This window comes from Denticeps clupeoides, chromosome 19, assembly GCF_900700375.1.
Source record: "Denticeps clupeoides chromosome 19, fDenClu1.1, whole genome shotgun sequence".
Taxonomy (NCBI): Eukaryota; Metazoa; Chordata; class Actinopteri; order Clupeiformes; family Denticipitidae; genus Denticeps; species Denticeps clupeoides.
Window position 1 is genome coordinate 617922 of NC_041725.1, and position 23280 is coordinate 641201.

General features: G+C 42.7%; 1 protein-coding gene across 4 annotated transcripts in view; it reads right to left on the reverse strand.

Moving 5' to 3' along the window:
• fat3a (FAT atypical cadherin 3a) overlaps positions 1-22790 on the reverse strand; it is a 99774-nt gene extending 76984 nt beyond the window's left edge. For 2 of the 4 annotated variants that reach the window (XM_028962663.1, XM_028962662.1), the window contains exons 1-4: positions 22457-22785; positions 9413-12022; positions 8560-9027; positions 7390-7669 (exon numbers count right to left, since the gene is read on the reverse strand). In XM_028962663.1, coding sequence (XP_028818496.1) covers positions 7390-7669; positions 8560-9027; positions 9413-11998 — 3334 coding nt within the window. In that variant the 5' untranslated portion in view covers positions 11999-12022; positions 22457-22785. Of the gene's footprint in view, positions 1-7389; positions 7670-8559; positions 9028-9412; positions 12023-22456 lie in introns of all 4 variants that reach the window. The other 2 variants (XM_028962664.1, XR_003743231.1) reach the window with 2 other exon arrangements.
• Between the last annotated feature and the right edge of the window lie 490 nt (positions 22791-23280).

Here is a 23280-nt window from a genome sequence, read left to right on the forward strand (position 1 = left end):
TTCCCCTAACCAGCAGCAAAAGGGAGGAGAGCCCAGTGCACAGGACATCACCTGCCAGCATCCCAAACCCCCCGCCAGCAGCAAGGGGGTGGGAACCCTCTCAAAGACTACATTCCAGTCATGGTGTGTCAACCAAGGAACTGGATAAGCTGGCGAGGAACATTCCCATTTTCACTCCTAACCCTGCAGGAGGCCATGATGTCCACTCATACCTCGATGATGTGGACTTCCACTTGCAAACTGTCGCTAACGCTACCACACGCGACAGACTTTATCTGCTCAGAATCACTGCTAGCCGTGAGGTGCGCAGTTTCCTGGACCGACAGCCAGAGAGCGTCAAAATGGATCATCAGCAACTGCAGCAAGCGCTAATCAGGGAGTTCTCTGACCCAGAGTCAGAGCATGGACTGATCACTGCCATGGACCTTAAACAGGGCAGACAGGAAACCACGCAAGCCTACTACAACAGACTCCGACAGGCCTACTTCGGAGCACGCAACGAGCCAGGAATGGAGGACGATTTCAATTTCAGATCCCTGTTCCTCCGGAACCTGCACCCCACAGTAAGTCACTATCTGGGGGTTCTGGCATGCCCACGGACGATGTCCACCCAACAGCTGAGAGACTTGGCCCACAAGGCCTTCGCCAAACAAAGAGCTGTCTCGGAAAAGACAGCGAAAACCCACACCATCTATCCTGTCTCCACTCAGAGTGCAGAACTCACTCTAGAGGGCGCCGAGCAAAGCCACCATGACAACAGATGGTCACGATTTCCAGCCAACAGGGGGCAGCGTGGACATGACGGGGCCCGACACAAACACCAAACTGGTCATTCCGGAAGATCCTGGGACAGGTCACAACCACCCTCCAACCCAAGGGATGAAGCCACATGGGAAGGAAAGAGACGACCCAGAAGGAGCCAATTTTCAGCAACACAAGCGTCAAGATCAGATTGGCAGCAGCCGAACCCTTCTCAACACTCTCTGGATCAGTCCAGATTTAAATCACCAGCAGGACCAAACTGGGAAGCCACATCTGAAGCAGCAGAGATTATGAGAGTTTTGAAGGAACTCCTCCAGGAAAAGCACTACAGGGGGGACAAAAAGGATGAGTCAGATCAGGCATGACTAAGCGTGCAGTCTGACCCTATCACCCAATCAAAGTCCCCTCAACATAATCCTCCTAACCAACTCAAACATAATCCTCTGCTGACCACAGAACGAGAGGTCCCACCACCAAGTGATATCACGCAACCACAGCAGATGATTACAGAACCACCAGAGCCAGCCAATTTCCAGCATCACGCCTCAAGCCAGGACCTTGATGTACCTGAGAGTGCTGTCTTGGTGGTCTGTCTGCCGGAAGAGTCACGGGAGACTGGTCCTGACTGCTTACCGATTACCACACAAGCCCCAATACCAAGACTGTTGGGGAACCTAATTGAAAGGGGGGTAGCCAAGAAACTGTACCTGACCACCACTTTGGAGAATGAGGTAAGGCTAGAGGCCCTGGTGGACACGGGAGCAGACCTGACTCTGATGTCAGCCCAGCTTTTCGACAGACTTCAGATTGCTGCCAAGGGACAGAATCGAACTCTCGAATATAAGAACTGTGTGCTGAACGTACAATCATACAGCCAAAATGATGTACAACTAGAACAACTAGCTCCCATTCACCTAACCATCGGCCCTATGACCTTAGTACACCCGGTGTACATCTCTCCATTTGACACATACCCTCTCCTTATTGGAAAAGACCTGCTAGACCGCTTTGAGCCCCTATTGGACTTCAAACATCTAAAAATTTGGGCTCAAGTGCGAGAACCTCTGCCTCCTCAGTCACCAAGATCACGCCAGACAGACTGCCAGGTCACAAAGGCCACAGAAGGTCTCGCCAACAACTGCGGGAACACACCGACCCAAGAGCAAGGTTCAAGGTCATCACTATGCACTTTCCAGCTGGCTACAGCAGGTGCACTACACGGCGAGTTATGGTATCCACCTGCCCACCCACCCACCCTTAATGTGGCTGCCATAACCCGCAGCAAACAGACTCAGCCCACTTCAATGACCGCCTCACAGCCGCTTACGCTGGCTCCTCAAATCACCACCATGGACATTGCTGACATGCAGGCCTCTGACCCAGCTATACACACTATCCCTCACCACCTCTCTGACCCCTCCAACCGCCCTATCACAGCTGCACAAATGGCCAATACGCCAACCCTCAAAGCACTACTCAACGTGAAACCTATGCTGTGTGTGACGCACAATATTCTTGGGTACTGCCCTGATGACGTCACTGCGCCAAGGCTTGTGGTGCCACAGTGCCTAAGGGGGGTCATGCTAATATATGCTCACGACACACCAAGCGCGAGACACCACGGCACAAGTACCACGTATGAGACACTAGAACAAGCGGCATACCGGCCCAGCATGCAGCAAGATTTGGCAGAGTATGTGAAAGAATTCTTTCCTTGTTACCAATTCCAACCAACAAAAACAAACCACAGAGCCTCACTGCAGCGCAGAGGAGTCACATCTCCTTGGTCAGACCTCCAAAGTGACTGGGTTGGACCCCTGCCTAGGTCAACTAGAGGCTACAAGTATTTCCTCACAGTCGTATTCCAGTTCACAAAGTTCGGGCTGCCACTGAGAGTCAACTCAGACAAGGGCACCAACTTCACAGCTGAGATTATACAGCAAACCTGGAAACTTCTGGGAATACAAGTACACCTGCTATACCAGCCAGGAGACACCAACTACACCACTCACCAGTACCTTGAGGAACCGCACCGGCATTTGAGAACCGCATTTGCTTTTGCCCAACAACGACTCCAAAAGAGTGCAGACGGCCAGAAAGCATATTACAACTGGAAGGCATCACACCAAGAACTGGACGTGGGCGACAAGATCAAGCAAAGCCGTGGACAGAAAGAACCAGCGTTCAAATGGTTCCATCGTAACCAGATCAAGAGACATGTGGCTTCTGGCAGGGAAAGACAAAGGGGGGTGCTGCTGTGGCTGTCCTTGCTATGCCTCCAGCTAACCAGAGGACAACCACAACCTGAGATCACATCCCCAGGTCCAGCATCCGGCATTGCACTGAGGGACCAACATGGACTTCTCATCACCAACGACCGTAACCCACAAGTATACCTGGCGTTGTACCACCTTCCGAGCGATGAGTACCAGTCCGAGGTGGAACTTCCATCTTTTTTTTCAAGGATCACAGTCTCACCCTGGAGCCCGAATTGGAACAGAGCAGTGAGGAAGGGGGGGTCTCAGATAATTGATATCACCCCAATCGACACAGCCCTCCAAGCATTGTCTAGGCAACCTGTCCAGACCAACTTTCCTGTTGCCCGATCCTGGACTGCGGCCGACACAGCTCTTTGCCTCGCCACAGCGATCAGTTGCACCCTAACTCTCGGCCTTGCCTCCGTCCTGTTTAACAGAGTAAATTTGGTGCAAAGGTCCATGAACCGGTGCACGGCTGCATTTCCCCGGACCTTTCAAGAAAAACCGCCGTAGGAGAGTACCCCAGGCAGAGGCAGTGCTGAACTTGACCAAGGGAACACCCGGGTGGAAGACCCAAAGGCTTGCTGGTCCACCTGCCATCTGACTTACAGGATCCATCTGTCATCCCACCTTCATGATCCAATGTGTCTGATAAGGTTTCTAGTTGAACACTTTTCAGCCACAAGGGGGGATTTGTAGCGTCTGCGTAGGATCACAGATGGTTGATCTTCAAAGAACCTTTTAACCTGTGACATTTACATACCAATTACAACCCTGGACCCTCACTCTGATCGTCCCGTCTTCCCCCACTGTCACAAATGTAGCGTCTGCGTAGGATCATAGATGGTTGATCTTCAAAGAACCTTTTAACCTTTGACATTTACATACAAATTACAACCTGGACCCTCAGCCTGATTGTCCCGTCTGCCCCCACTGTCACCAAGACGATGCAAAACAGACGGGGTCTGCAAACTGCTCATCGGGGCTCCAAGCTTCAAAGCATTCCAAAGACCTCCTGCCTGGCTCCACCGTCGCAATACACAATCACGCACACACTTAAAACATATTGTCTGTATCTTGTGCTAGGAATATGTGATTATAAGTGGATCCCGTATATGCACGCGTTGTGTGTACGTTCCCTTGTATGAATTATACTAGTTACAACTTTCTATTGTACATTAGGTAAACTTTAATTACCTATAATTAAGTGTATAAGTGTATCTCTACTTTCCTACCTCCTAAAGGTCCCTTTCTTGGTGTCAGAAGGAACTTCTCGTTACTACTGGAACAGTGATGCATACCATGTGATCACAAAATACATCATACAATTTCTATAAGGTAGAAATTGTAACTGCAACAAACCACAGTCTCTCTCTGGACCAGCCATAAACATTCCGGTCAGTCGTAAACCCGGACAAAGGGAACTTCTCCCGCCAAAATGTCACACTTGTGATTGGCTATTCAGGCCACATGATGGGCGTGCCAGAAAACATTCAAAAAGGAGCGTCACACAGGCACGAATGCTCAGATTTTCTCTTCTTCCTTCCGAGACACCTCTTTCAACACTTTGTTACTCTTTGGCAAAATTTACCTTCAAGAAGAACTTCCAGCGCCAGACCTAAGGATCGAGGATCGTGACCCTACCGCATCAGGACTCCCTTACATGAAACAAGGACCAATGCAAGTAACTATTTAGATGCACGTGTAAACCCCTTTTTAAGGTGAACTTAAGAATTCTCTGACGATTCTCATTAGGCTGTGGTTAATTGATGTGTAATACTGCCATTCTCTTTTCATCACTTTCCTTTACCCTGTATGTATATGTTTGTCTAATTGTTGTATGTTAGCTATAGCCGTGTTTATTAAAATCTTTAAATTCACAATCGTTTGTTTCTGTGTGCTGCTCACAGCTGAGTCACTGAACGTTGACCTTTTAAGCTACATGCTAAGTTACTGCTAGTGGGAAAGCTACCTTTCCTGGCAAGAGGGGGGATAATCGTTCCCAGAATTGATAAATAATTATATTATCTGCTCCGTGGACGGACAGATCAAGTAATTGTAACATTAATTCTGCTACAGTTTATCCCAAAATCTAATCTAAATGTTTATTGTTAATTATAACCAGTTATAATTAATTATAGATATTTCCTCTTGAGCTAATTCGTTACAGCACCCAGCTAAAATAACGAAAGAGTGGCATCACAACAACTCCGTGACTGTTCTTGAATGGACTAGCCTGAACCCTGACTTAAACCCAATTGAAACTTCTCTGGAGAGACCTAAAAATGGCTGTCCAACGTTTACCATCCAACCAGAACTGGAGAGGATCTGCAAGGAGGAATGGCAGAGGATCCTCCAATCCAGGTGTAAAAAACGTGTAGCATCTTTCCCAAAAGGACTCATGGCTGTATTAGATCAAAAGGGTGCTTATACTTAGGACCTTGTGATATTTCAGTTTTTCTTTGTTAATAAATCTGGAAAAATGTCAACAATTCTTTGTTTTTCTGTCAATATGGGAAAATTAACATAAATGATTTTATCAAACGGCTGCAATATATAATCAATAGTGAAAAATTGAAGGGGGTCGGAAAACTTTCGGTACCCACTGTATGTCTTAGACATTAAATCATCTCCACTTGCTATAGAGACAAACAGACTATTACATTAAGTACAGTACAGAGGTTTATTAATATCCTCCCAGATTTATCATTGATCATTAATTGTGAATTTCCCTCTGGAATCAACTCCAACTGAACTCCCAACAGACCCAACTGAAATCGACCAGGCAACAACATACCAAGAAATGTCATAGAGAAAATGCTAATACCCTGTTATAATGATCACACATGCTTACTAAAGCAGATCGTTAAAGTAGCCAATGACTACAATGTAGATTGTATTCCACCTAGCATGGAAGGTTGTATTCCACCTAGCATGGATCAATTGTATTCCACCTAGCATGGAAGGTTGAGTTTCCTTAAATATGAAAGCTCTTAGTGTGGCTCAGTTGATGTAATAATAATAATTACAGATTCCTCTTTAACACTATGGTCAAATTCTCACTCTGTCATGATCCGGTCCGAAAGGGGTTACTTTCTACGTTTATCATGTGTAATGTTCCCTAATCGTTTTCACCTGTGTTGAATGTATAAAGCTGCCCTATTTGTTTGTTTGTGGTCAGGTCTTTGATATGTTACATGTTCACCAATGTCTCAGATGTCTCCACTGTCCTGTTCTTCACCCATTAAACCCCGGTTTTGTGTCGTCGTGCGATTGCGTCCTTCTTCCATGTCCAGTTTTGTCATCGTCTCCCTTCACCTTCCTCGTCATGCCACCATGGTTGTGGCACACTCAATATAACCATGACTTTAGTGCTAAAAAGTCATGGTTATAACCACTTCTTTAATGCAGAAATTTTACGATCAGAAATAAAACAATTCTGTAGACAAAATTTGAACCTGTGACTTCTGGTTCATAGGCGAGTGTGTTAACCACAAGACTACTACCACCCTACTACTACCCATGGAAGCAGGTGATTCCCACAACATAAAACCATCACAGTCCGAATAACATTTACTCAGTCATTGAGTTCACATCAACAATGACTCAACTCAGCCCAGCATGTCCTAGTTACGGCTGCCCCATGCTCACAGATTAAAAACCCGAAACTCACCTGCTCTCTTACGTATCTTCACAACTGGGTTCAACTCGTTTCACATCATTGCATGTCCCTGATGTATCACCCCAACCTCTAACCTTGCCTATAACCCCGAACACTGAACATACAACAATGACACATTTGTGGTCATGCTGCAGCGGCCGCAGAACCTCATTAGCAACAACAAGAAATCCTCTTGCAGTTTCACACTGTATAAGCTAAATAAAGCTAAAGCTAATTCTGTAGAGGAGAACGACTCGACACAAGACACAAGAGGGGGGTTAAAACAGCATTCAGGACATTCTCTGCAACTCCGTATGGATGACAACATTTCAGATAATGCTCCCATGTCGATGCAGTGTTTTTAGAAACCGAAAAAACATTTTAGAGAAAAGCCTTCTCATGTGGATTAGTTACATTATAATTGATAAAGTTGGTCAAAACTTCTTGGTCACGTCACTGCCTAAAAACATACTGATAATGCAATACCTCATTTGCAACACAGTTGCATACAAAACACAAATTTTGTTAAAAAGGGTTTAGAAGAGTTCCTTAGATAATCTAAATAGAGCCCTATTCTCCAAATGCAGCACATGCTTCTAATTACTGTTTTTGATACATTCAGATACATTCAATCAGTCATGCAATCATAAAAAGCCAGAATGTGAATCCGAATGGACATAATAATATTGATAAAACAATTATACACACCAGTGTCCTCATCAATGGTAAATCGTCCAAGGCCATTCCCATGATGAATGGAGTACTGCACTGCACCATCTCGGCCTGTGTCATCATCCTGTGCAGAAACCTGCAATACAGATGTTCCAATGCGAGCATTTTCCTTAATCGTGGTGCTCACAGCAAAGGATGAGAACTCAGGAGCATAGAGATTCTCATTAACATCCACCACTTCCAGTTCAACCCATCCTACAGACACCAGTGACACAGGACGCCCATGGTCTTTTGCTCGCACTGTCAAGTTATATACCTGCAGATAAAATAACAGATTAATTACAAATAAGTGAACAATTCTATTTCATTATCATCATACTACATATAAGACCTTCCAAGTAAAAATGTTTTTATTTTAAAATCCCTTTGTACTCTATGTATTTGTCAGCAATCAAATCAGGATAACAGTATAGTACTGATGTAATTTGTTTCATTAAAAGTGAAAGTGATGTCATTGTGAAACACTGCAGCACAGCACACAGTGCACACAAAGAAATGTGTCCTCTGCTTTTAACCCATCACCCTTAGTGAGCAGTGGGCAGCCATGACAGGCGCCCGGGGAGCAGTGTGTGGGGACGGTGCTTTGCTCAGTGGAACCTCAGTGGCTCGGGATTTGAACCTGCAACCTTCTGATTACGGGGCCGCTTCCTCAACCGCAATGACACCACTGCCCCAATACTCAGTTGAGGTAATGCTGTCACATAGATGGTTAGTGTGCATATTCTGAGTAAATATTCCAAGATCATGCGTAACCTTATGACACAAGACAAGTGAAGAGAACCTAGTTACAATGACACTTGACAGTAAGTATGTTGTTGTAAAGTGTGACAGTATAATTCTCTACAGTATAATTAATTTAGGTTGATGAAACTATAATGATTAACATTCATACCCAGTTTACAAAAATCACCAGACCACAAAATTTGTAGTGTAGTATGTCTTTTACAGATGAAAGGTGATGGGACTTAAATGGGACTTTACATTAACTTTACTAGCCCAATATGTCTACATGTGGTATTATGACAACCCCAAACTAAAATGCCTACTGTATCTATTCAAAATCTGAATCAGACAAAATCTACACGTTAATTAACTTAAAGAATAAAATATAAATTGTCTTTGTTTATTTTGTGTGTGTCTCCATACCTGCCGTGATTCATAGTCCAGTTCTTTATTGAGTCGTACAGCACCACTGCTGGGGTCAATCTGGAATGTTTCATTGTAGTCATTGGCTAGTGAGTAGCTCACACGCCCACCTGCACCCTGATCAGGGTCATGTGTGTCAGGCCATGCCACCACTGTGCCAAGTGGCAGGTCCTCCAATGCACGAGCGCCCACCACAACTGGTACAAACACAGGTGGGCAGTCATTCACATCCTCCAGACTCACAAGAAGAGTTGTGATGGCAAAGCACTGGGTAGTGTGATCATAAGGGCTATCGCGTGCCTCCACTTTAAGGTTGAAGATGGAGGTGAACTCACGGTCCAGCTGCCCAGCCACATAGACCACCCCACTGGATGTGTTCACTGCAAACTGCATACTGGGTGTTAGAAGGGAGTATTGCACTTGGCCATTTACACCCGCGTCTTTATCTGTTGCCTCCACCTGAATGACCTGTGCAAGCAGGCACATAGACAGACACATACACATAGACAAAAACAGTGAACATTCTGTGTTGCAGTTACTAGAATAATCCCACCCTTTTCCCATTATGCAAAGGAAACAAGATTCTGTTTTGACCACAAACTGGTTAATTTGAAACAGACAGTTGGAATAATCTGTCAAAAACTATTTAGAATTGTATAATTGCCACTGTAAAAGAAAATATAAGAGCAAACAAAGGAACTGCATCAGATCAATATACCAATCACACATTAATCACCATTATACCTACAACTAATTAAAAGTGCTAATATCGCACTTCAGTTCCTGTATTATCTGAAGCGTATAAGCAGAAAGACATGCAGACACATAAACACACACTAACGCACATGCTGACCTCAGTGCCAATCGGAGTATTTTCACGTATCTTGACATGGTATCCGGCCATTTGCATGAAGACTGGTGCATTGTCATTTGTATCGGTTACCAAGATGGTGAACAGGTGCCAAGAAGATCGCTGTGGGTGGCCAAGATCAAACAGTGTGAGGTTGAGGTGGTATTGGTCTGTCTTTTCCCGGTCTAGCGGCAGGAAGACCTGCAATGTACCACTGCGCATGCCCACTGTGAAACACCCCTCCGCATTGCCATCAGCAATGCTGAACAGCAGATGACCATTGAACCCAGCATCTGCATCGTTCGCCTCAATCTGAAAAATACTTGAGCCCACAGGGACATCTTCTGCAACAGTCACACTCTGAGGAAAATTGTCTGCAAAACGAGGAGGCTGTCGATTGGTAGAAAACAGGTCTACAAAACCATCCCCTTGCACTGAATCCTTGCCTCTTGCTTTGGCACGGGAGAGCAGTTTTTCTGCCAGAAGCTCTGCAACATGTGTTTCTTGACAACTTAGGCTTTTGGGTGAAGTCTCAGGTGACTCTGCAATTGCTACTGTGATGTTGATGTACATGGAGTCAGAAAAGTTCTCCCCATCAGTGGCAGTGATTCGCAGCCTGAAGTGCCTATTGGAAAACGATTCTGAGGCAAGAGATTGCCGTAGTGTCAGGACCCCGGAGTCAGGATTAAGGTGGAATACTCCATGCTCATTCCCCGACAGAATCTTGTACTTCACAAGTTCTAACTCGTCAATGTCAATAGCAGACAGTGTAGCAATGAGCTCACCAACAGGGAGCTGGGCAGACAGCTTTGCTACGCAGGCCACACGCTCAAACAATGGCTGATTGTCATTGAGGTTCTCCACATGGACAGTGACATTGACCTCACTCTCTCGGCGGTAAGGTGAGCCCCAGTCTGATGCCCGCACCACAAATGTAAAGCTGTCAGGAGATGACTCATAGTCAAGAGGCTGGTTTGTTGACACAGCACCACTGAACTGGTTGACAAGGAAAGGGACAGATGTTGGCCCCATAACTATGCTGTAAGTAATGTAACCATTTTCCCCATGGTCTGCATCAGTGGCTGAGAGCACCAAAACTGTGGTTCCTATAGGCACACTCTCATTCACGAAAGCCTCATAAGATTGTTGTAGAAAGGTGGGTGCATGGTCATTCTCATCTTCCAAGCGCACAACAATTTTGGCCTGCTGCTGTGTGGATATTTCAGTGACTTCCATCTGAAATGTTTCCCTGTTCAGTCCACTAAGCCAACGCACAGTGGAGAGTGCCCCTGTATGAGTGCTCATCCTGAAGAATGAAGAATCAGCTGAAGACGTAAGGATGTAGATGGGATCACTAGGCTCAGGATGCACTTTGACAACTTCTACCAGGGTTCCAGGAGGAGCTAGCTCACTCAGTGCTAATTCAAAAGGGTCAGCAAGGAATCTGGGCTGTGGGATGGGCTTAGAGGAAGGAAGGAGTCTGAAGATATGTACAGAAGAGAAGCGCTGGGGGTTGCCACGGTCACGTGCCTGCAAGCTGAGGTTCAGCCCTTTGGGGAAAGAGTTCCAGTCTAGCCGCTCTGCAGCACGTAGAAGAAACTCTGCCCGTCCTGTTAATCCCATCATCTCATCTGTCTCTTCCAGAAAAAAGTTGTTTGTGAGATCGCCAGCCACTACACTCACTCCCTCAATCTGTCCATTCTCTCCTTCATCTTCATCTTCAACACACACAACAGCAAAAACTAGGGGCAAAGACCCATCTACACCTGCCTGTGAAACAAGTGACACCAAAGTGATGTAGGGATCATGCTCATTGGATCTCTCCACATGGAGGAGGAGTTTGGCAGTGCTGCTCACACCATTGTTTCCATAAAGCTTCATGCCTCTGTCCACTGCCTGGATCTCAAGCTCGTAGCTCTGTGGTGATTGATGACTGCTGATCAGACTGCTGGTAAGGCTAACCACTCCGCTGGTCGGGTGTACAGCAAACAGCTGTGAGCGCTCCTTCAGGAAATAATAGAATTCCCCATTACTGCCAATGTCAGCATCAGTGGCAGTCACTTGCGCAACACTTGTGCGGGGAGGTGTGCTCTCAGGTATGGTGACAGAGTAGGTAGTCGGAGAGAAGAGTGGACGGAGATCATTGCGATCAAGCACACGTACTCCCACCGTGGTCCAGGCTTCCATCACCTCACCACGCACACTTGCACGCACTGTAAGTTCATAGTGATCCTGCACTTCACGGTTCAGAATGGCAGCATTTCCACCTTTAGTGCGCACACGCAGAAAGCAGAAGTCACCCAGTGGGAACTCCTCTGCTTTGAACAGGCCCTCGTTGTCACCTGTAGTGATTCGGAAACGTACCTCCCATGAACGTTGAGTCAGGGCAACGCCCATGCGTGAATCAAAACGGACATATGTTCGTGCAGCTGAGTTCTCAAAAATTGTAACGTTGTACAGCGAAGCAGTGAATTGTAGAAGGGGTCTGTTGTCCTGACAAAGCACAGAAGGCATTGACGCAACCAAGAGAACAGCCAATATGAGAAAAGGGGCAGAGCTTGATGCCCGCATCACCAGTCTGAAATCCATCCCTGTGTAAGCATTTTATCCAGCCTGCACAGAAACAGAGAAAAAGAGAAAACTCCATAAACAACATGACCTTTATAAATTATTAACTTGAATGATTCAAACCAGAATTCCTCTCAATTGCACACCAGCAGTGCCCATGGCCACCGCTGTAGAGCCCTATAATTTTTTTCCCCCTAAATTCCATTTTAATTCTTCTGATTTCTCTGTTTCCCATTACAAATATACACATTCGCCTAAAAACTGTGATAATGGAGTGGGTGGGGGGAGGGACAAATGCAATATGACTAATCACATGTAATCACTGTTAAACAAAGTGCTTTGGCATTTTCTGTTTGCCTTTGTAAACCATTTATGTTCATTTCATGCAAAGAATTAGTTCACAATATTACACATTCTGCCATTTGTAAAATAAAAGTGCTTCACATTTGAAATTAATATAAAAATGCATCAGATAAATAAAAATTGGGGAGACCTGGAATATAAAAAAAATATGTGCCCACTTGCATTATAAACTGGAAATCAGCTGATTTGTTTGCTTGACCAAGAGTTTGAAGAGTCTGTACGAAAACAAATGGGCAAGTGACAGCCTATTTGCCACAGCTGATCATGCGTTTACATTGCATTGGTGTGTGCAATGTTCAACTGGAAGTGTAGTGGGCAGCAGTGGCCAGAAACACAATTTTGCATTTTACAATGAATTCCATGATCCCATTCACATTTTCTGTATCACAGAAATCATATGGCCCTACCGCTGGTCAAAGTTGAACCTCCCCCTCACATTTGTGATTCGCATGAAGTGTGAGAGCTAACCGTGCTGAAGCATGGAACAGTATGCGTGATGTCACGTTTTTGCGACGTTCCAAAACAAACATGGCGGGGAAAGGGTCGCTTTGGTCTACTGCAGAGGTGCAATGTTTGTTGGAAATTTGGGCAGATGAGAGCATACAACAACAGCTGGACAAAACGCATAAAACTCCAATATATTTTGCAAAATCCGGGATTATCTTCTTCATACGAGCAGCACGACTGCAAGAAAACTTTCCTGTAGCAACAGACTGTGAGAGGGCGTGGACCACCGTGGACCAAACGACTCAGTAGTAGCCACAAAGTGACCAGAGCGATGGACTCCATTGCGATCAGCTAGAGCACAGCTCTTTCGGTTTATCCTGAAACCCCACCCACCATAATGACCCAGCAGATAATAAAACAGTGTATTGTGAAGGAAGACGGTGACAAATGTGGCCACAAAGTAGGCGAAAAAAATACGACCAACCTTAAGCGGCACCTGAAGGCTCACCACAAGGATATTTTTTCGAAGGTAAGTTACAAGTGCTCTTAACATATCGTATAGCCTACGTAACGTTACAATGTTACTCGACAATCGGCTCGTGATAAATTTCATAGTAAGCTTATAAATTAGTAAATTTTCCATATACTCCTGCCGCAAATGGGCTGCTAACTTCAGGCTAAAGTTAGCTTTTGTTATGCTAACGTCAGATCATTGTGTGTGTGTAATTTGGCTGCTGCTCAGAATGAAAGTACAGAAAGTTTTAGTACAGGGCCAGTTAATAAACTATGTATTTTTGTTTTGCTTGTTTGAGACTTAAGAGAGAGAGTGAGAGTTAAGACTATTCTATTTTCTTAACATGGTAGTATTTTGAGTATTTTTCATAGTATTTTAAGTATTTTTATGGTATACCTACATTTGATTGTTTTGTATTCACCTGTAAACCTTTACAGGACGTGTACGTTATATACAGAGATAGAGTAATTGTATCCCTTCTTTGTTTTTTCCTCAACCAGATCCCAGAGACCAGAACTCCTAAACAGAAACCTGGTGGTCCAAAGAACAACAGGGCACAGTCATCTATCCCAGCAGCCTTCGCCGCAGCATCCAAATATAAGTCAGACTCCCTGGAACAACGTGCCAAAGATTGGACGTACTGGTCTACCTGCTTGCAAAGTTGAGGATGAAGATTTCATCCTCATGATGGAGACCTTTGATAAGAGGCTGACCATACCCAAAAGAACAAAAATAAACAACTTAGTTGACAAGATATTTGATGACGAAAAACAAAAGTACAAAGAGAGGCTTGCCACAGCACGCAAAATAACAATTGGGCTGGACATATGGACCAAAAAAGGACTTACAGCATTACTTCTGGCAATTAGTGCATGCTTTTTTTGCACTGTGGAAAACAAAGCAAAGCACATATTGTTGAGACTTGACCAGATCGCTCACCCACACACTGCAGAGTGTATAAAAAACAGTGCTGATCTATGCACAGAGGACTGGGGAATACCACAACACAAAATTCTGACAGTCATAACAGATAACGGAAGCAACATGATTGCATCGTTCGAACCTAATGAATCGGATGCATCAGCCAGCTCCGAGGAAGTATCCTCCGAGACAAGCGACACTGAAGACTCTGAGGTGGTTGAAGACCAAAGGTAAATTATTTCAGTTTGCTGTTAATTAACAATTTCAGAATGTCAGTCACATTGAGTTATGCTAGGTTATAGTCACTTAGAGCTATTGTTTATTGTATTGCATGGTGTTGTTCATGGCAATTTTACAAAATTTCCTATATAAGATTAATAAAGTGTTTTTCTCTGTGTTTTTGTCTTATCTATCTAGGTTTTGGACAAATTCTGACAGTCATAACAGATAACGGAAGCAACATAATTGCAGCGTTCAAACCTAATGAATCAGATGCATCAGCCAGCTCCGAGGAAGAATCCTCCGAGACAAGCGACACTGAAGACTCTGAGGTGGTTGAAGACCAAAGGTAAATTATTTCAGTTTGCTGTTAATTAACAATTTCAGAATGTCAGTCACATTGAGTTATGCTAGGTTATAGTCACTTAGAGCTATTGTTTATTGTATTGCATGGTGTTGTTCATGGCAATTTTACAAAATTTCCTATATAAGATTAAAAAAGTGTTTTTCTCTGTGTTTTTGTCTTATCTATCTAGGTTTGGACACATAAATAGGACTCCCTGTGTTGTACACACACTGCAACTCGTGGTGAACATCATCCAGAAAGATGCAAGTGTCAGCCGACTGCTGGGCAAAGTTAGAGCGCTCGTCTAGCTCTTCCGCAAGTCATCAGTGGCAACTGAGCGACTGCTGCAGCTGTGTCAACTAACTCTGGTGAAAGACTGCCCTACTAGATGGTCCAGCACATATCTGATGATATCACGGCTTCTTCCAATCAAGGACTCAGTAGTTCAAGTTGCGGATGGGATGAGCTGGGACTATCTACTGCCATTGAGTGCACTGCAAAAAGTAATTGCTGAATCTACTTAAGAAAAGTTTGTAAATTTAACTAACTGTGGAAATACTGATTGTAAATACTGATTGTAAGTCGCTCTGGATAAGGGTGTCTGATAAATGCTGTAAATGTAAATGTAAATGTGTTGTACTGAAGGCATGTTCACACTGTGTGATTATTATGTACATAATACTATGGTAGTAAATGGAGGATGAGATCTGTTTGGTTACTGACATTCTTACAGATATCTTCTTTTGTGTTCGGCAGAACAAAGACATTTATACAGGTGTTCTGCCGAACACAAAAGATGATGTTTGCCAGTACCAAAACCTACCATATTAGAAAGTAAATGGGGGATGAGATCTGTTTTGGTACTGGCAAACATCATCTTTTGTGTTCAGCAGAACTAAGACATTTTATACAGTTTTGGAACTACCTGAGGGCAAGTCAATTATGATTTTTGGATAAATTATCCCTTTAAACACTTTTTAGATCGATATTTAATTCATACTTACACATCAGATTGCTTAATGTCACTTTGTCACCATTTTTGTTTTTTGATTCTTACAGAGTTTAGTTGCATATCTGGCAAAAACTTGGAATCAGAATTCTTTCAAGAACTGTACAAGTTCACTCAACGTTTCATCAATATCTTCATGACTAAAGGTGGAGACAACTTAAGAAGATTCTAGACCAGATTGAAAATTATGTAAGCTCCTCAGACACATCACAATTTTTTTATATTAAAACAACTGTTTCTTTTGCTATTGTTCCTTGCTCTCTTTTGTGTTAGTGTCATGAGCTCTATTAAGTAGAAATTTTTATCATAACTTTGCAGAAATCCAACATCAATGTGAGACGAACCGCCGTTCTTCATGGACTACCATTCCTTCTCGGGGAGGACCCCACAGATTTTTACAAGACCTGTTTTGTAAGTAGTTTTGTTTGTGATGTGATTCTTATTTAACATTCAAATTGCTCTTTAAACAGTTTTGAGATCTGAACAGTCAGGAAACTGAAACAAAGTAAGGGGTAGGCAAGGACTGAAAAAAAAAAAAAAAAGAACCTGGGACCGAATTTGTCTGCTCCTGGGGTAAAGAAAAGAAAGTTAAGATAAATTAAGAAAAAAGACAGTATGAAGACACATTTTATATTACATAAAGAGAGTAAGTGAAAAACAATAGTAAGAAGGACAATAGACAGGAGGTTGGAAATTTAGACAGGTAGGAAGAATAAAGGACAGACGCAAGAGACAGGTAAGAAAGTACAGTAAAATAAATATAAAATACAGAAAGGAGATTAGATTGAAAGAAGGAAAAAATTTATTTATATTTGACATTTATAGGTGATTTTTAAAAAAATTAATCAATTCCTCTCCATAATGATGTATTTTGATACATTTTTGAATAGCAAATTATTGGTTTTAGAATAATTATTAACTAATTTATATAGCTGGCCTTTATTGTCTTTTCATTCTGTGGTTTGAATGTCCGTATCCTTTCCTGCATCCACTGATGTGTCCTGATTGAAAACGCCTGTAAATGTAAACATTATGGTGTTATTAATTTAGTTTCACATTTTAATGTGCATATCTGCTTTTAAAGATGTTTTGTGGCTTACTTTGACCTCATTGTTGCTGCCCTGTTTTTAGGACTGTGACGACAATGAAGACTTGTCCGACATTACAATTGGAATTCTGACGGTGATTCCTGAGCACTCTGCAACTGCAACACTTCCCTACTCCCTGCATCTTGATGCCACAACATCAGTTATCATTTTGGAAGGTACCGTGGTTGTGGATAACGTGGAAAATCTTCCACAAGCAATGTGTCTGCTCTTTGGACTGATTTATGCTCTAAACTTTGAGTATCCTGCAGCTCTGAAGAGCACATTTGATTTCATACAGAGAGTGATTTTGTCTCTTAGCCATAAGTCACTCAAACCTAAAATCCAATCACTAAAAATCGCTTGATACAGTAATGTCATTGCCATGATGTGAATGTTCAGTACTACACTGATAGTGTTTTCCAGTTGTCAAAAAGGAAAAAAAGTTTTCTTAATGTTAGTTAGTTTTATAAGAGTTTTATTAGAAGACAATTGTGAAGAGAACTATATTAGGAAAGCTTTACTAAATTTACAGGCTGTTCAGTGTTTGCAAGCTCTGGTTTTGACCCCTTCGTAAAGATGTTAAAAGAGAGAGAGACGGAGAAGAATTTTGTCCTTTATTTTAAGTGCAGTATATGTTTTATTTATTTAGTCTAAATTGTTTTTGGCAGCCCATGTTGACAGGCATGCCTTAAGTAATGTCTATAGAGCAAATAAACGTTCTAGTGTTGTGCCAAATCTGTGTCTTTGTATTCTTAGATCACCAGCACATTCTTAGATGTGTACTTAAAATTTTGAGTACACCTTGCTTGAGAAATTTAAGGCAATCAGTTTCCATAAATTCTTCTAGTAAAATGAACAAGCAGGTATGTTAAGGTATGCTTATTAAGCTCAACTTAAAACTGTAAGTTTGCTTAACTTTTGAAATTTAGTTACCGGTACTGATGTTTTATGGATGTTTTATTGGTACGCAAGTTAACTCTACAAAGATGAGGTAAGTAGTATCAAGTCAAAAGGTATGACCTAATTTGCTTGAGAATTTTGAGGCAATCAGTTTCCATGGCTTTTCTAAGTAAAATCAACTTATTACTTTTTACAGTGTGGCAGAGGCTGACTGCTCTAAGAGATTTACTCCTCCCCTTCACTGAGCATACCCAGATGCTCCAGAGCTACACACAGTCTTTATCTTTTGTTGTGCCTGTCTGGACCTGCAGGGTCATCTGTCTGAGTTCCCCAATGCCGAGGGTTCTAGCTTCAAGGACCCTGGCAAAGAAGATGAAGGCAAACATGGACAAGCGGTTAAGCTGCTTTCTTGATCACACTAACTCTAAGTTTTCACCCCTCACTGCTGCTGCATGCTTTCTCGACCCAACAGTTTCACCTGAAACACTCCTTGAAAATGATGATCAGCAAATTACAGCGCTTCTGGAAAAAGCAGAAGAGTACATTGCTCAGTTGGTGCCACCAGTTGTACGGGAAGAGGAGGTGGAAGATGTGAAGCCAGAGGAGGAAGAAAAGGAATCAAAAAAGGGACCACAAAGAAAGCGGCCCAGATTCAAATTCTTGTCAAAAGCAAGCCGGCCATCCAGGTCTAGCTGCTCAAAGCCATGTGTCAAGGAGGAAATAAAGAAATTCAAGGAGCAGCTGTCACAGCCTACAAACAAAGAGCCTGCCCTTGAATTTTGGGCTGCACAGGGAGATTCTGTTTATCCAAGCCTAAAACCTATCGCCTTAGATCTTCTGGCCATGCCAGCATCTCAAGCATTTGCTGAGAGAGTGTTTAGCATTACAGGTGACCTCACTCGTGGCCGTCGAAACAGAGCAAGAGCCATTTTAGAGCGAAGCGCTTTTCTGAAACTAAATCGAGGTCAGTAGGCTAATTTTGCTAACAGCAAGCTGTTACTATAATTAGTACAGTTACAGATATGTGATTGTGATATTCTGTTTGTTCTTGTTGTGAGACGGACCCTCCTCTGCTGTTGTTGTTGTTGTTTTTATTTGTTGAATTTACTACAGTGTTTACACTATTTACAGGGTGGTCTTATTTATTTTGCTTTAATTCTTTTATTACATTGTTTGCACAAGTTAAAGATAGAGTGGTGTTGTATGATGTTTGTTTTTACAAATAATATGCATCTTAATTGCACTGGCAGATAAGGCCAAGTTGAGCATATGTGTTCCTCATCCATCACATCCATTTTGGGCATGTGTATGTTCATTGCACTTTAGCAAATTCTGTGAAATAAAGCCACAATTGTTGAAGTAGAATGTTTTTGTTTTTGGCTTTTTTGGAGTAATGAACATTGATTCCACTGTTACCACTTTATCTGTGTGTAATGCACAATCATTAGATCAGAAAGTATTTGCAGTTGGGTGGAAACCTTATACGTCTAAAACCATTCCTATATTATTGTAATTATTGGTGAAAATAGCTGATCTGCAAGCTCACAATGTGTTGAACTTATAGATCTGCTGCTATTTTCACAACTTATCTGTGACACTGACCAGCAGCAATCCCCAATACTTATTGAACTAAATTAATTTGTTAAAAGACAAATTTTTTCCTTTTTTTGACTAAAACTAGACTAAAACCTTTTTAAGTTTTTGTCAACTAAACTGGGCTAAAACCATCACACATAGAAGTGACTAAAATTTGACTAAAACTAATAAGCATTTTAGTCCAAAAGACTAAGACTAAATCTAAAATGGTTGTCAAAAACAACACTGGTTCCAACCACATCATCAAGTTCGCAAATGACACAACAGTAATGGGGCTCATCACCAACATGATGAGTCTGCCTACAGAGAGGAGATAAAACATCTGATGGATTGGTGCAACAATCTGACTCTCAATGTCACCAAGAACAAAGAGATGGTTGTCAACTTCAGGAAGAAACCGACTGTCCCCACGCCACTGCACATCAATGGATCTGCTGTTGAGATTGTCAGCAGCATGAGTTCCTGGGTGTGCACATGACAGACAACCTCTCCTGGAGCCTCAACACCACGTCTACCACCCAGAAATCCCAGCAACGTCTGCAATTCCTCAGGAAGCTGAAGAAGGCCAACCTCATGCAGTCCTACTGTACAGTCTTAATAATTTACAGATATCAATCACAGTATCTGTGCTGTTTTTTTTAGCTCCACTCCTCAGGTGTTAATTTCATAAATTAACTCCCAAGTGAGACCTAAAGCACTGGAAAGCAATCTTTTGTGTTCTTTCTTTAAATGTTGGGAGAAATAAATAGGTAAGTATGTGTGCCCACTAGGGTTGCAGGGATTAACCAAACAAATGTTATTTAATTTAGGGGTATCGTCCCCACACACTTCTCTCTGGGCGCCTGTCATTGCTGCTCACTAAGGGTGATGGGTTAAAAGCAGAGGACACATTTCATTGTGTGCACCGTGTGATGTGCTATAGTGTATCACATTGACAATCCCTTTCACTTATTCAAATATAAACAGTGAACAGCAATACTGACTGTAAAAAAAAACATTATTGTGACATCTTAGTTCAAAACAGTAATTCTAAATTTAACTGAATTAAACTAAACATCCCATTTCACATGACCCTGATGGGATTATTTAGACTGTGTACAGATTGAGAACTAGTCACATGTGAAAACTGTACACTGTGTGGATGCTTTGATTTGCTACAATGAGCAGAAAAATGATCTGTATTCAGTCCATGCTCACCTGACGCCACAAACAGCAGAAAACTGCCTGGTTCAGACGTCCATGGCCTCAGGTAAGCACGGACTGAATACAGACCTTTTCAGACTGCTTTCAGACCGTCGTGTTGTAGAAAGATCAGCTTTTCTTCCATTCCCGCTTTGTGTGTGAGTTTCAAAGTGGCAGAAAGAAAACTCACCCGCTTGGATCCTATTGGTCGTGCGAAAAACTGAAGCAACAACAACCCTCGTCAACTTTCACATACACAAAATACAGGTTCAAACCCCACTTAGAACCATAACTAATGGTGACACTGGAGCAGCTTCAGGGTTTCTACTGTCTCATACTGCTTGTAAATTTCCCACTTGTGGGATTAATAAGGGATCCTCTTATTTTATCCATCCTTAACCATCCTTTCAAGATGTTAAATACTGAGGACACATTTCACATTTGTGTCACCATATGCTGTGCTGTTTCACAATGACAATCACTTCACTTTCACTTTTTGTTAATGGAATTTAGCCACCTTACATGAGGACTTTTTTTTTTACTTTTGCTGGTTTTGGTTATTTGTTAGTCTTTAACAAACAATGGATCTGAGATGTGCTGATTCATACAACTCCATGTTTTCCCTTTATAAATCACAATATTATACTAATAGATTCTGTATTTGAGTTATCAATCAGGAATCTCTGAACAGGATACAGTGTTTAACAGACATGGAAGCCTTACAAATAACACAACCACTCTGCTTGGTGTTAATGAAGTAGTTATGATATGGTTCCATTTTAAAACCAGAGTGTCCAACAAGTAGTCAGGGACTGGCTAGCCCTTGCAACCACAGAGTAGAGAAAAAGAATGCCATACACATGCTGTGATAGAGCAGTGTGTGTGTGTATGTATGTGTGTGTGTGTGTGTGTGTGTGTGTGTGTGTGCTGGCATTTGGCAGAGTCAGTTGTTGAATGGTCCCTTACAAAAGGGAAAGAGTTGTCTGGAAGAGGTACAACAGTTAAACAACCCACAGTCCTCTCTGTATTTTCACAAAATCTTTATCCAGAAATGAATATAGAAAATTAACATTCCTTATGAAGTCTATTACATATATCAAGATGATTTAATTAGAGCAACAATATTTACCATTGTTTTCAGTTAACAAGAAACTCTCAAAAGGAAACTGTCTAAAGCAGAATGATACGATTTAAATTAAAAAAAATGTTTGTGTTTGGATTATTTTTAAAAACCAGTCTGTAGTTGATTTGCCGTTAAGTTAACTACTGTCTTTTCCTTCATTGTGGGTGCTCTGGGGATTCATAATCATGACTGGCAACGATTCAATGTGTGGTTGATATTATTTAATAATGTCAATTATAGCATACATTTGCTTCAAAAAGTCAGCAACTTCAAATTCTACAAATGCAACTCAGATTTGACTTTTCAGAATCAGTGAGTATTTCTTTGTTGATGACTGATGTCCCTTCTAATGCTGTCGTGGTGGCGAGATGAACGTATAAGCCATTCTGGTAAGAATCGTGTCCAGTCAGTTTGGGAAGGTGTAAAAAGTGGTGTCTCGTCCTGCCGGTCCAGCCAGTGCTGGGGTGAGGGGGCGTCTGCAGGAAAGTGAGGGATGGGGGTCGGAAACCATCCAGAAACCACTCACACGCTGCGAGAGCAGACAGCTGGCCGCCATTTCTTCTTCACGACACACGCTCGTTAGCAGGTGCATTTTGTCGGCATGACGCCATGATGTTCCGCGAAACTGCATCCGTTCCTGAACAGACATGTGTGGCTCACACAGGACACACCTGCGGGGACCATTCCCCTCACCAAAATATTCATCTAGCAGAAAATTCGCTCAATTCTGTCTTGACCTGATGCAGAATGCGCAGAAACACAAACACTCACCTTGCTATCCCCGTTTACCGCAATCCTGCGCCAAAAGCCCAGCCATTTCCCGCTCTCCCCGCAGCTGAAGCGCTACGAACGTCCCCTCCTCTCAGTTTCAAACCCGCGCAGCTCACCGGCGTGGCTGTGATGCTGGTCTCCGGACTTTCATAAATCCCCAGCGACCCCGGAGCACGCCTGCAGCAGCCCTGCTTCCTCTGCCGCATTCAGGGGTTCATCTTCCCTGCAGGAGCATCCCAGGCTATGCGCGCGCCACATCCACCGCAGCGAGAGCGCGCCTGGCGCACAGCGCGCCCTGCTGGCCGCACAGGGCACATGCACCCAGCCAGGGATGACATAATCGATTTCGTTTTAGATTTTCCTAACCATGGAATAGTATAATAAAATAATGAAACTAAATTCAGATAATAGATCCAAGCATGCAATGTCTTTTTTCTGCTTGTTTTTCTTCTAATATAATCATTTAATTTTTATTATCCAAACCTGACATCCTGTTTTGTTCTTGTTTTTAATTTATTTGTAAAAACTCTATTTATTTGTTTCACTAAATACAAACAATTCAGGCACATAAAGTAATACACAGTAGTATCCCAGTGGTACTATAATACTCAAAGATACATTTTGCTGTTATTTTGACAGTTCTGTCCCGATTTCAGATGTCAGTCCAGTCCAGTCAAACAGCAGTGAAGCAACGATAGAAATTTGCAAACCCAAGGAACCCTTGCACTTGTTTCAGTGTCATGGGTAGGGGCCACAATGCCTCTGCTTCCAGTTTCTTGGGCTTCATGGCCACACCCTGTGGCAAGATGGTAAAACCCAAGAAA